We start from the raw sequence: 14519 nt of genomic DNA on the forward strand, positions 1-14519 counted from the left end.
TATATATATATATATGTATGTGTAATGTCAATGTGAATACCCGTCAGAGTGTAAGTATCTTGAGAGAAAAGCTGAACATTAGAAGCATCAGTTGTGGCGTGCAAGAGAGACGATTGCGCTGGTATGGACATGTGGTGAGAATGGAGGAGGATAGCTGCGTGAAAAAGTGCCACACCCTAACAGTTGAGGGAACCCGTGGAAGAGGTAGGCCCAGGAAGACCTGGGCTGAGGTGGTGAGGCAAGACCTTCGTACATTGGGCCTCACCGAGGCGATGACTACGGACCGAGACCTTTGGAAATGGGCTGTGCGTGAGAAGACCCGGCAAGCCAAGTAAGATCGTTGCCAGTGCCCCTGGACTGGTTCTTGTGCGGGTGGCACATGAGATGCACCATTTTGAGCGTGGCCGTTGCCAGTACCGCCTGACTGGCTCCTGTAGGATTTTCGAGCGAGATCGTTGCCAGTGCCCCTGGACTGGCTTGTGCGGGTGGCACATAAAAGACACCATTTCGAGCGTGGCCGTTTTCATGCGGGTGACACGTAAAAGCACCCACTACACTCTCTGAGTGGTTGGCGTTAGGAAGGGCATCCAGCTGTAGAAACTCTGCCAAATCAGACTGGAGCCTGGTGTTGCCATCCGGTTTCACCAGTCCTCAGTCAAATCGTCCAACCCATGCTAGCATGGAAAGCGGACGTTAAACGATGATGATGATGATGATGTGTGTGTGTTTGTGTCTGTTTGTCCCCCCAACATCGCTTGACAACCGATGCTGGTGTGTTTACGTCCCCGTAACTTAGCGGTTCGGCAAAAAAGACCGATAGAATAAGTACTAGGCTTCTAAAGTATAAGCTCTGGAGTCGATTTGCTCGACTATAAAGGCGGTGCTCCAGCATGGCCACAGTCAAATGGCCACTGAAACAAATAAAAGAGTAAAAGAGTATATTTCCTCATTATCCAAAAGCAAATGACTTTATGACCACAAGAGGGCGAAAGTCTATGAGCATTCATATTTGATCATGTATTCCTAGATATGCTGTCTCAAAAAATTGTTTCGTCATGACCCGAAATATATCTAACATGTACAGACACGTTCTAATTACAGTGCTCTCCCCTTCGCTCTGCTATTTTTACTGCCCTCTTAGAAAAAGGAGTTACATTTAACATTTAAGTAATCATATTTCATTCTTGTCACTTCCGTTCATCTTTAGAATATTTAAACAACGATTTTCGTTGTCGATTTTTTTTTTGTTTCCGCTGAATTCTTTGACTATGAGTTGTTATTCTGTCACGAGTGGCTCAAAGTCACTTGTCGATCCTTCATGGGAATATATCGATCCAACACCTGATATCTTCGCAATGTTTCGGGAATTCGACAGAACCTTCTTTGGAGGAACTTTGTCTCGAGTGGAACTGAAGTGGAGCAAACGAATGACATCGTAAGTTGCCCTCTTGTTATTGTTTGTCAATCTGTTTCCCCCGCCTCCGTAACTCTGCCCTGACGTTCTTATGATCGTCCCATATTTCTGGATATTCAAGACTACATCGTCTAATTATTTATTTAATTATTCATTTATTAAAGTTGTAGGGTGTGGTTTGAGGAACCTATTATAAATATAAAGTGAACACACTTCACGGGGAAACCCTGAAAACGAAGTCCCATAGCAGTTCAAGTTCGCATAATTATCTCTCTCTCGATGACATGTTATATCTACAGCTGGGGGTGGAGGTACAATGGTCCAGTGGTTAGGGCAGCGGACTCCCGGTCGTAGGGTCGCGGTTTCGAATCCCAGACCGGTCGTTGTGAGTGTTTATTGAGTGAAAACACCTAAAGCTCCACGATGCTCCGGCAGGGGATGGTGGCGAACCCTGCTGTATTCTTTCACCACAACTTTCTCTCACTCTTACTACCTGTTTCTGTTGTGCCTGTAATTCGAAGGGTCAGCCTTGTCACACTGTGTCATGCTGAATATTCCCGAGAACTACGTTAAGGGTACATGTGTCTGTGGAGTGCTCAGCCACTTGCACGTTAATTTCACGAACAAGCTGTTCCGTTGATCGGATCAACTGGAACCCTCGACGTTGTTGTAAACGACAGAATGTCCACGATCTACAGCTGTTATGTTTTAATTCTGTTTATATTTGTGATAGTTTCATTCTGTCTATATCCAATGTTTTAAATTGTTTTAGCTACGATAATGTATATAATTCGGTTAACAGAGTTTACAGTTGCAATCCGATAATCCATGTCAATGTATAATTCATGGTAATTAATCTTAAATAAAGCTCCGTTAAATAGAATGAAACTGACATAAACAAGAAATGTACAGAAATAATTTTGCTGTTCCGACTGACGGAAACGAATAAGTAAATGCTTCCGAAAACATAAAAGAAACCCCAGCCTGCTGGATGTTAACAACTGTGGAGAAAACGAATATGAAATAAGAAATCGCGGGGTGGGGAGAGGACTTTCGGAAAATCCATAAGATCCGATTTTTCCCCTCAACATTCATGAAAATGTACATATATTGAAAAAAAAATCAAAAAAAAAAAAAAACCAACACCCTTCCCTCCCAATTCGAGCAAGTTATCCACATGCTAGAAATAACAGCCAAATCTCACAAAACTGCGAATTTTTCATATTCGTTTTCTACAGTTGTTAATATCCAGCAGGCTGGGGGTTTTATTGGTTTTTATTAACGGGTGTTCTTTATATTGACCTAATCTTTTAGCTTAGATCAGCTTCACTTTGTGGAACCCACTTATTTAATGTTGTTGGTAAAGTTATTGAATACGCTATATAACTTAACTTATATATGCTTCTTAATATGCTATTAAGTTCGTTTATTTTACCTCTCTGAGCGAGAGATATACAGTAACAATACCTAATCTTATTTAGCCCCAAGAAAACATTATTGCCCTTGTATAGGACTGCCACATTATGCTGGCAAATGAATTTTGCTAAGTTAATTTAATTAGTTTCGGTAATCACCAGCTCCCTCATTAGCTCAAAATACTGTTTACATTGCGTGTGTGGGATTTTTTAATGTCTACAAAACTTCCAAAATGTGTTTTTTTTTTTTTTTTTGTTAGACACCCCAAAAGATTATCCACCATCTTTCCAACAACAGCCTCGGGCACCTCTTTTGAATTCCATATGTCAAACACTCGTGGACATAATCACAAAATCAAAAAACAACACAGTACACATGACTTCCGGAGACATTCTTTCAGACTCAGAATTGTTGAAGCATAGAATAAACTCCTTTTATCAGTCATTCGCTGTCGAGACAATACATCCTTTAAAACTTCCAATCCGCCAACTGTACCCCTGACGGCCTCCCCACCGCCTTCTTAGTTGTAGTGCACCTGAGCACTGTATACAACAGTTTCTTTCATTTCTAAATGAGGACTAAATAGGTAAATTATTCAGTTCAGCAGAACTTTTTTTTTTAAGTGCGTGTGTATGTGGGGGGGGGGGATCAGTCCCTAATAAAATGACATCCATCCCCGAGTAAATTACTTCGGAAAGCAAACAAAAATACGTTTATTTGTTTGAAAGTTTTCGGAAGAGAAATTTATGAATGAAGCTGTTTGTCCTGACAACAGTTAATCCTAAGTTACAAGGTCTCATGATAATATATAATAGTGAAGATAAATTTTGAAAAGATACAGCTTCCTAGATATCGTTTCAGTTCATCACACCACCAAAATTCGAAAATATATACCCGAAGTATTTATTTATTCGTTTCGGTCATACAGGATGGCCATGTTAATTTTGCCCATCCTCCATTATTGTTGGTGGTATTGTAATTAACATTGACCTACGCTGTTTGCAATGTCTTAACGATGATGGTTTTAATTTTATGTGTAACTTTCATGCGTATTTCATCTATATTTACGATGATTTAATTGTGTCTGTGATGTAAGATCCGGAATTCAAGGAAGCTGATATTTGTCCAGCATCAGCGAAAGTTTATTCATAAAAATTGCAGTGTTTTCATTGGCATGCATTATAAATATATACAGGGTCCGACAAAATGATCTGACACATTTTTGTAACTTTAATTTATTTGCCTTTTATTAAACCTACAAATGTGTCAGATCATTTTGCCGGACCCTGTATATATATATATATATATATATATATATATATATATATATTTATCTTCGAACTTTGACGACTGTCAGTCACCCCACCCATTTATTTTCTTTATGTATTCGGTTTCTTGTGTGTTCAACTGCGGAAATCACGGTTCTGGGAAGAACTTGCACTTTAAAATTTTAAACCACCTCTAAATTATTATTATGATTATTTGATGGGGGTAACTCTTCGAAACTTTAATTAAACGTTTTAAAATATGAAGATTGCAATTTTGAAATAAATAAATTATAAAATATAAAATTGTTCAAGGTTGAATTTGTTAAATATTCTGCTCCACGAATTTTTGGAATAACCATATCACAGAGTTGACTACGAGCGAGGGAGGTTTGGACCAGTTCGCTCGACCTACTTAGAAAAGAGCCAAATTTCCCTTCAAACCACATTGAACAATAGTCAAAGATAAACAGAAATATTGCCCACCACCATAAAAAATACAGTTATGATTTAAGACCAAAACATAATTTAGGTTGTACACCTGTGAATTTCTTAAATTCAATATTACAAAGCTTGGCAGTGAGAGAAACAAGAATATAAGTACATTTGCACTTTCCTTCTATGCTTTTGCTGTGTGGAATAATAAAGAGAGAGAGAGTCTCCTGATGGACTGTTTCATAACCTGGTGTCTTCATGAACCTTTATGGGCTTGCATTTGCTCCCTACACAGACAATAAAACATTCCTTAGCAGTTCCTTTAATGGCTCTCACCATAGTCTTATATAAGCCATTCACATCCAAGATCCAGTATATAGATATAGCAAGGGCAGGTAGCCTTTTCAATACCGAGTGGCAAACTCAAATTGCTTAAGAAACTCTACAATGCTTCTGTGATCACACCAAACAACTTTAATTCGAATATTATAAAGCATTAACTGGCCAGATAGTTTTACAATACTTTAACCCTTTTGATACCAACTAACCTGAGACCGTCCCAAGTTCTATGACATAAACTTACTGTTTTAAAGTGGTCTAAATTATAATCTTCATTCTAAATTTTGGGCTACATTATTCCAGACCCCAGCTTGATAATTAGAAAGTTATTTTGCTAAATCCTTCATTATTTTTAAAATGAATTTAAAGAAAGGCAGCATATGTTAACAGAAATATAGTCACAAAAGAGTTAAATACTGGAACACCAAAGGTTCCATTGAGTTGAAATTTAATGAGAAATTTCAGTGTTCCAAGCAATAATTATCTACGATAACTTAAACAGTATGTAAAATGAAATTTGTTATGGTATTATTTTCCAGGCATAGTGTACCCCGTACTAAAATATCTCATGTGTCCAGAAACTAAAAGATAATTATTTGATTGCAAAGAAATATCTTGTCTAAAGTATTAATGTCATTAATATATACATTTTTGTTTTAATTCTATCAAGCACATGAACTTGTGGTTGGGGTGTTGAGTTCACAATCATAAGGTTGTAGGTTCGATTCCTGGACCAGGTGGTGTGTTGTGCTCTTAGGCAAAGCACATTACTTCAGGTTACTTGAGTCTGCTCAGCTGAAAATGGGTAGCAGTTGAGTGGTTGTACAACCCTCTTTCCTTCCAGCTAACGTATACCTGATGTTCCAATCAGTCAAAGTTGGGAGGGCTGAGAGGTTGTCTATGTCAGCTTGCAGCTATATATAGGTACTCCAAAACTATTAGCAAAAGTTTGGTTCAAGCTGCTAAGCCATACTTGCCTGTGAGTGACAGCTAAGCATATCTATGATTATGAATTTTTTTCGAAAGTAGGTGAATTTGGAGTAAACACTTGAGTGCTAATAATGTTGTACTCAGTCTATGAGTCATCATCATCATCGTTTAACGTCCGCTTTCCATGCTAGCATGGGTTGGACGATTTGACTGAAGACTGGTGAAACCAGATGGCTACACCAGGCTCTGATCTGATTTGGCAGAGTTTCTACAGCTGGATGCCCTTATGTAATGTCTCACCAGGCAGTGAAGCAACTCTGTAGATGTTTTGATCCCTTCAGCCACAATGCCAGAGCTATCCAGGGCCATCCACCAATGCAGGTGGCAAAATTTCCACACAGCAGTACAAGCTTTGTTGAGTTCGGTGTTGAGACTCTGGGCCTGATGTTCTGCCATCCTCACTGCTAACTCTTCCTGCACCAATCATCTTCTCTCATGAACCAGATGTAACAACTTACTTTCTTAGTAGCTTCTGACAATTTTCTGGTAATATCTGTTGTCTCCTTTGCAGCTGGTCTCAAGATCCCTGAGCATTGAGTGAACCCTGGTTCCAGCATATCCTCAAACATTTCTCTCTAAAGAGATGAAGAATATTACCAAAATCTAATTTTCTTCTTCTCCTTTACTAAAATATATCAACACTTTTTCCATCTACAGTGAATAATTCTAAAGCAAGAACCGGGAAAGTATGATGTAAAAACATTAGTGTTGTTAAAATATTAGATATTTCTAAGTATTCTGTTAATAATAATTATTGTTTTACTTCTTTGTCAAGGTGTGCTGGTTTGATGGCACCATTAGAAGGTAAAGGTGGAGCCTGTTCAATACGCTTGAGTGAGCCACTTCTCAAATTGAGACCACGAAAAGACTTGGTGGAAACGTTACTTGTAAGATATTCAGATTTTTTATTTTCATTTCAGTCTAATACTCTAACAAGGGAAAATAATAAATTTCAATATTGAGAGCAAAATTTTAGCCAGAAATAGTTAGCCTTTTTAAATTGAGAGAAATTTTGATAATTCTTTAATAGTTATTGCCTGAAGAACATTCTTCTCTTCATGTGCCATGCCTACAGGTGTTGTTTATATACCTATCATCAAAAACAAACTAGTTATGAACATTCCTTTTTTTTTTTTTAAGGATATCTAGGACTTGGGACTATTTTATATAATAAGTCCTTCCATTTTGTTTTTAAATGGGTGTAAATTGAGAGTGATCTGACTACTATTTCAAGCAAGTCAAAAAACTGTAGAAATTCCCTTGTTGACTCAGTTTAAGAAAATAGTATTGATTGAAAAGGATTACAGTTAACAGAGGAACTGATCAGATGGGGAATCTGTGTTTTTATGACATTTAAAAACTGCTCAAATATATAATGTGTGTAAATTGAAAAACAAAAATTTATTATTTTCAGCACGAAATGATACATGCCCACCTCCATGTCACCAAATGTCGAGTAAGTATAGTTGGTTTTTATGTCTTCACTCTTCTCTTGAACCAGACTAGTTCGGTTCAAATAATTTCATGTTAACTTCATTGTTTTGCTTTAAACCAGTGGTTCTGAACCATTTTTTGTTTATGAACCCCTTTGACTCCTATTTACTCAGTTGGACCCTCATAGCCTATATCTTTATAATTAAGTATTATTAGGAATTGTATAAAAAAAAGAAAATTGTTAAAATATTTTGGGTATTGTAGAAGTATTACCAAGAGTACGTGGAGGCGCAATGGCCCAGTGGTTAGGGCAGCAGACTCGCGGTCATAGGATCGCGGTTTCGATTCCCAGACCGGGCATTGTGAGTGTTTATTGAGCGAAAACACCTAAAGCTCCACGAGGCTCCGGCAGGGGATGGTGGCGAACCCTGCTGTACTCTTTCATCGCAACTTTCTCTCACTCTTTCTTCTCGTTTCTGTTGTGCCTGGAATTCAAAGGGTCAGCCTTGTCACACTGTGTCATGCTGAATCTCCCCGAGAACTACGTTAAGGGTACATGTGTCTGTGGAGTGCTCAGCCACTTGCACGTTAATTTCACGAGCAGGCTGTTCCGTTGATCGGATCAACTGGAACCCTCGACGTCGTAAGCGACGGAGTGCCAACAACGACAACTAAGAGTACATTATTCAATAAATTCTTGTTTTTTATAGACTGGAAGAGTATAGTTTGAAGAAAATTTGGCTGCTGTGACGGTGTCTGCTTTTAACGTTGAGGTTCAATCTTGATCACGCTGACTGCCTCTTGTTTTTGTTGCTCTTTAAGCTACTCATTTTGCTATTCTCTTTATTTGTATTATTTATTGAAATTATTTTTTCTCATCAGGAAAGTGACCCCCATGGTCCAAAATTCAAGGAACACATGAACCGTATAAACAAAGCTACCGGTGCCAATATAACTGTGAGTACTTGACTATTCTACCTGTTTTATGTTAGAAACAGCCAGTTCTGCCCCCTTGCACATAATCTACAATGTCATTCTAAAAATAAACAATCACATCATTAGAATCTCAAAGCTGCAAGCTAAAGCAGGATTTATTCAAAACAAGGGTGAATAAATAAATATTACATTTGGCAGTGTGATCCGAATACGAAATGGTTAAAAATGGATTCAGGTTCAAAAATCTTGTGTCTGTATTTAGTGGGTGGAAACTAAAGAAGCTTCATGTATGTATGTATGTGTGTGTATATATATATATATATATATGTGTGTTTGTATCATTGTGTACCCTTGTCTAGATCTCGTATGATGGTTGTAAATGAGGATCACCATCCTACAAGCGGGGTTATTTGTTTCCAGTGTTGTGTTAAAAACCTGTCTACATATGGGAAAATATTTACCTTGCTTGGAAACTGGAGAAGTGTTAAGGGCATCCAGCTGTAGAAACCAAGCCAAAACGCACTGGAGCCTGATACAGCCCTCTGGCTTGCCCACGCCAGTCTAACCATCCAACCCATGCCAGCATGGAAAACATACGTTAAATAATGGTGATGAATGTCCTTTGATATTTTTGTGTTTAATCAATTGATTTGTTTCTTTTATTTTTATATCTAGGTTTACCACAACTTTGTTGATGAAGTCAACCTTCATAAACAACATTGGTGGCGTTGTAATGGACCTTGTCAAAACTGGAAACCATTTTATGGCTGGGTGAAACGAGCCATGAATCGAGCGCCTTCCAGAAATGACTTTTGGTGGGAACAGCACCGTATGACTTGTGGAGGACAGTACATTAAAGTGAAAGAACCAGAAAGTTATGGTAAAAAGAAAGAAAGTAAACTTTCAAAAACAGACAAAAAATGTAGGTTGCTCCTTAAAATATCTTTAAAATCAAAATGGTTACGGATGTTTGTGGCTTCTTTGTATATTTTATATTGCAATTAATGAAAATTAGTGATATTGGTTACAGGTTTTCCAATGGATAAAACATTAGTTTACTGCATTTCTGCTGATGAGTGAAAAGATATTGTCTGTAATTTGGTGTTGAGCAAATATCATAAAGGAATTTATTCTTTGAAGACAACTGCTTTTACTGTTTTCTCACTGATGATATACATACAAACATTTATCTATGTATTATGTTTTCATCCATTGATACTGGTTGAAAATTCTGCATAAATCTTGTTTCAGTCCCAGTGCATGGTACCATGGGCAAGTGGCTTCTACTATAGCTCTGGGCTGACCAAAGTCTTGCGAGTGGATTTGGTAGACACAAACTGAAAGAAACCTATTATATATCATCATCGTCATCGTTTAACGTTCGCTTTCCATGCTAGCATGGGTTGGACGATTTGACTGCAATGTTTCAGACGGCAGTGGGTTGTAGGGCACGATCCACCTGTTGTCAATTTCTGTCCATTGACCATTAACTTTGTGCTTGGTAGTGTTTCCACCATCTTCTGGTTTTCGGCACCTGTGGAGTGGGTAACCGTCATGTCCCTTACGTATCTCGTGGATAAATTACGTGGGGAGCCGTTTGATGCACTTTTTTGTGCTCCATGCAGGGTGATCAAATGAAAATGAATGGGTTATTTTCCCTTGGCTAGGAAAACGAATGGGTTATTTCCCTTGGCTGTTAAAGGAAAATATATATGGGTTATATATGTGGACCCCTTCTAGGGGCCCTAGCCATCCAATTATAGATTTTTATTAAACTTCAATGAGCCTAGTAACAAACTGGATGTTACTTTAACATGCTTGCAAAGTTTCACGAAAATTCGTTAACAGGTGTAGACAGCAACTTAACACAAACAGACAACTCGCATTTATATATGTATAGATGTTTGTATGTATGTATATATATATGTGTGTGTGTATGCGTGTGCTTTTGTATCTATGTTTGTCCCCCACTACCACTTGACAACCGGTGTTGGTGTGTTTATGTTCTCATAATTTAGCAGTTTGGCAAAAGAGACTGACAGAATAAATACCAAACTTTAAAAAATAATAATGGAGTTGATTTATTCAACTAAAATTTCTTCAATGCGATGCCCCAGCATGGCTGTAGTCTGGGGGTCAATAAACTGCTAGATGTGTAATGTAACTGTCAGTTGGCATTATGATAGCCGAAAAGAAAAATTGGTAGAATTGAATTTTTAGATATCTTCAATTGTCAAATTGTTGAAAGCTTCTTTATGATGATAATTAATCCTTTTTTTTTTCTTCTCCACTTTTTCTCTTCAATACAGCTCCTTTGAAGAATGGAAATATTTTGGCAATGATTAAAAAGAAGTATAATTTGAACAAGCCAAAACCAACAGTGATATCATCTAAGACTACAAACAAATCTGAGAAAAGTTCACCCAAAGGGTCAGGCATCCATTCTCCATTGAAGAAACACAACAATTCAGTTCCTATTAAGAATGCAAGCTCTACCATTTCTTCATGTAATACTCCAGAGTCCTCATCAAGTTCTTCTAAAGATGTTAAAACAGTTGGTAAAAGTACAAGTCAATCATCCATGAATAACTTTTTGGGACAGCTTCATAAAGATACACTGCAACGGAAGAACACGTCTCAGACTAATGGATGTAGTTCATTTACAGCAACAAATAAAGATACTATGGAGAAGAAACGTCCAAATGTAAGTGAAAGCCAAGCGAACTACAATGCCTCAGTTGTTAAAAAAAGAATGTCAAGCTCTTCTACTTCTACATATGATACCTCAGAATCCTTGCCAAGTTCCTCCAAAGATGCTAAAACTGTTGGTAGAGGTACAAGTGAGTCAGCTATGAATAACTTTCTGGGACAACTTCATAAAGATAAACTGCAACGTAACTGCATGTCTCAGACCAATGGAAATGGTTCGTTTACAGGGATAAATAAAAGAGTATCTGAAAAAGATTCTGGTCTTAAATATGTGGAGAAGAAACGCTTAAAAGTAAGAGAAGATGAATCATTCAGATCTTCAAAAGACACAAACAGAAAGCTTCCTATCGATGAATCCACATTTCTCTCTGAGTTAATTGATGATAAAATAAAGCAAAATATCCCAAACCATCCCAAAAATTCTTTAAAAGATGGTAATGAATTACCATCCTCTTCTCAAACACATTTGCTCTTTGATAAGCATCGAAACAATTCATCACCTACCGAAAGGAAAACTAAGACTTCTGTACATAAAACCATTAGTTCCTCTGTTAATAAAGAACACAATTTTTTTTCAGATTCACCTCATAATAAACACAAACGTAATAAAGCATCAACAACAGTTGGAAAAAGTCCTAAAGTTCGAAACGCTTTCCCAAATTCTGATCTAACATCCGCTGAAAATAAAATGAATACACATTCTACTTCAGAAAGTTTGAATTCTGTAAATAACTCTTCTATTAAAAACTATTTTGATTGTAGTACGTCAGACCATTTGGCAGCGAGAGGCAGTAATAATTCCAATCCCATTATTATTGACAATTCTGATGATTCCAATTCTGATATCGTAAATGTACCTTGTCCTGTCTGTGAAAAACGTGTGCCTGAAAATCTTATTAATCAACATTTAGATGAGTGCCTCTCTATGAAATAGAAAATGTAATTTATTCGATGTTTAACTTAGAATTGAAAGACATCAACATTTACACAAATAAAAACGTATCTATTTATAATTTTTCATGCATTCTTTATCTCCAGAAACTTCACTTGCTTCGAATATAAACATCTATTGTAAAATAAATTTTTTAATATTACTTAAAATCATGATATAAAAAGGCATTTGATCTTTATATTTCAAGCAATGTTTCTCAAACATCTTTGATTGCAGAATACAGTTTGTTACAATTATAGTTTTTGTTGTAGATATACTCCTTGCAAAATACTTTGCAACAATTTTAATGAAATTTCGTTTTTATTAGTATTTTAAAACGTTCAAAAGAAATTTAATGAATATTGCTCTATTGTTTTACAGAATACAGTTTGTTTCCCAAACTGAATAGAATCTTTTCAAAAAATTGTCAATCTACTTAAATATTTTTTTCAAATCTAATTTGTTTTTACTTAGAGGCCTTTTTATCCTTTGTATCAAATTTCAATTTGAAATACTCGAATTATTTATGGTAGGATGATTGTTCTGTGATAATCATTTTGTTAAACATTTGAATGAAAATATCAGCTTTTCCTCATTGTTTTGTATTAAATTTTTTTTCTCCCCTTTTTCATTGAAAATCAAAATACTCAAATTATTTCATTAATTATTTCATTAAACATTTGGTGAAAGCATTAATTATTCAAGTATAAATTCATAGAAAAATAACCTATATGTTTTATATGCACCCACAGAAGTGTGGGGACATGTGGTATGGTCTTGCCTGATCATGATTAAAATATAATTGTTACATTTGAAATCTGTTCCAAACAAAGTGAATGTTTTTATAAATTATAAATTCTCCTTTTCACCTAATTTGTATATATTTCAAAACTCTCCTTTTTAAAAATTCATTGTAAATATATATAAAGTTTCTGTAATATTTTCATCCTATTTTATCACGAAATTTGTATATATTTCGATACTCGAGTTGTTTGTAAATCATTTGTAAATATATAAATTATAATTGGCGGAGTTTCAAATCAGGATGCCCACATATGTTGGATTTTCTTCGTTTTGACAGGGATTTTTCCAATTTGTTTTTCATCACATGGCCTTCAAAATGACGAGGGCGTCTTTTTATGGAAAAAAATTTTTCGAAAATTTCTTTTTTTGTCTTTCTTTTTTGGCCACTACACGCTTAAAAACCATTGGTGAAGCTTTTTCTGTTAACAAAAAAAAAAAAAAAATTGTAGATATTTTCAGATGAAAAGATGTGTGACTTAAGGGAGATTTTGCTATTGTTTCTAGCACATCCTATGACCACCTTCCTTATTTCTTTGTCACTTGCATGTATTGATGGTTTTCTATTTTTCTATATTTTTCTCCCTGTGAATACATTTATGCTTTAAAAAAAATTTTTTTATTTGATTTTTTTTTAACCCCTCCCACGCCTACCCTATTATTTCTGTTTATAATTTAAAACGCTTGGAGAGTCTGAGAAGGTCATTGCTGGGATATATCCAGTGATTTAAAAAAAGCATGCAAAAGATAATTTATTTTAATAGCATACTTTTCTGTTAGTAAATGATTTTTCTTATACACACACACACACACAGCCTCACTTGGTTTGGGGAGGCAGGGGTTAAAAATTTTTTTTTTTTTTTTTCCATGCTTATATCCCATGCATGTCTTACTTCTGCATCATTCCATAAAATGTATTTGTGGGGAGAAAAATATTGAGAAACATCAATACATGTGAGAGTGGCAGAAACAAAGGTGATCGTATGATGTGCTAGAAACAACAGCCAAATCTCCCTTAAATCAAACACCTTTTTGTATGAAAATATTTACAAATTTTTTTTTTAATGAAAAGGCTTCTCCCATGGTTTTTAAGCACATAGTACAAAAGAAAAATTGGTCTGGAGGTGAAGGGGTGTGGTGAAAAAAAAATCATAAATTGGAAAAATCTTCATCAAAACAGATTTATATGTGGGTGTTCAACCTGAAACTTTGCTTTTTAATTCTCTGATTTTATCACAAAATTTGTATATATTTCGAAACTAGTTTTTAAAGATTCTTTGTGAAATAAGATTTCTGTAATTTTCAGTTTCTCCTTTTTAATTATGTAGCCGACTTAAAAATAAACAAAACATAATGATTTTAACAGCTAAATTTAATATTTTTGTTGCACTTTTCCGAAATATTATTACCTTTTTGTTCAATAATTTTGTTTTGTCTCCTGATGAATTTTCATTGTGGCTCTGTAGTTGAGTGGTGAGTAATTAATTGTCACACAAATATATTTAGGAAATCGGTACAGGTGTGGTTATTTGGTAAAGAATTTTGCTTTCTAAGCACATGTGGCTGGTGCCAGTGACACGTAAAGGCAACGATTTGTTCGGCTAAAGGCGGGGCTCCAGCATGGCCATGGTCAAGTGACTGAAACAAGTAAAAGAATAAAAGAATAATACTTCCAAAATGGAACTTCGGCCATGTGTATCTGCAGGCGTTTGAGTGGGGGGGGGGGGGCTGCGCAAGAATAACATTTACGGAAATGTAGTTATAAAATTTCTATTAAAATAAGTTATCTTTATATGCCATGTTTGCAATTTTCCATATAGATGATAGCAAAGTGTGAATTTTCCGACAG

General features: G+C 35.9%; 1 protein-coding gene across 2 annotated transcripts; it reads left to right on the forward strand.

Moving 5' to 3' along the window:
• Positions 1-1189: 1189 nt before the first annotated feature.
• Positions 1190-14041, forward strand: LOC106876759 (uncharacterized). Of its 2 annotated transcripts, none has more exons than XM_014925447.3 (6): positions 1190-1435; positions 6635-6746; positions 7274-7315; positions 8176-8250; positions 8905-9151; positions 10539-14041. In XM_014925447.3, the coding sequence occupies exons 1-6, from the start codon at positions 1269-1271 to the stop codon at positions 11870-11872; spliced, it is 1977 nt and encodes a 658-aa protein (XP_014780933.1). In that variant the 5' UTR covers positions 1190-1268; the 3' UTR covers positions 11873-14041. The 2 variants fall into 2 exon arrangements, with proteins under 2 accessions (XP_014780933.1, XP_089216918.1); XM_089360792.1 differs by lacking the exon at positions 1190-1435 and adding an exon at positions 3090-3416.
• Positions 14042-14519: the final 478 nt, after the last annotated feature.

Source organism: Octopus bimaculoides, chromosome 12 (assembly GCF_046866305.1).
Source record: "Octopus bimaculoides isolate indiv1 chromosome 12, ASM4686630v1, whole genome shotgun sequence".
NCBI lineage: Eukaryota > Metazoa > Mollusca > Cephalopoda > Octopoda > Octopodidae > Octopus > Octopus bimaculoides.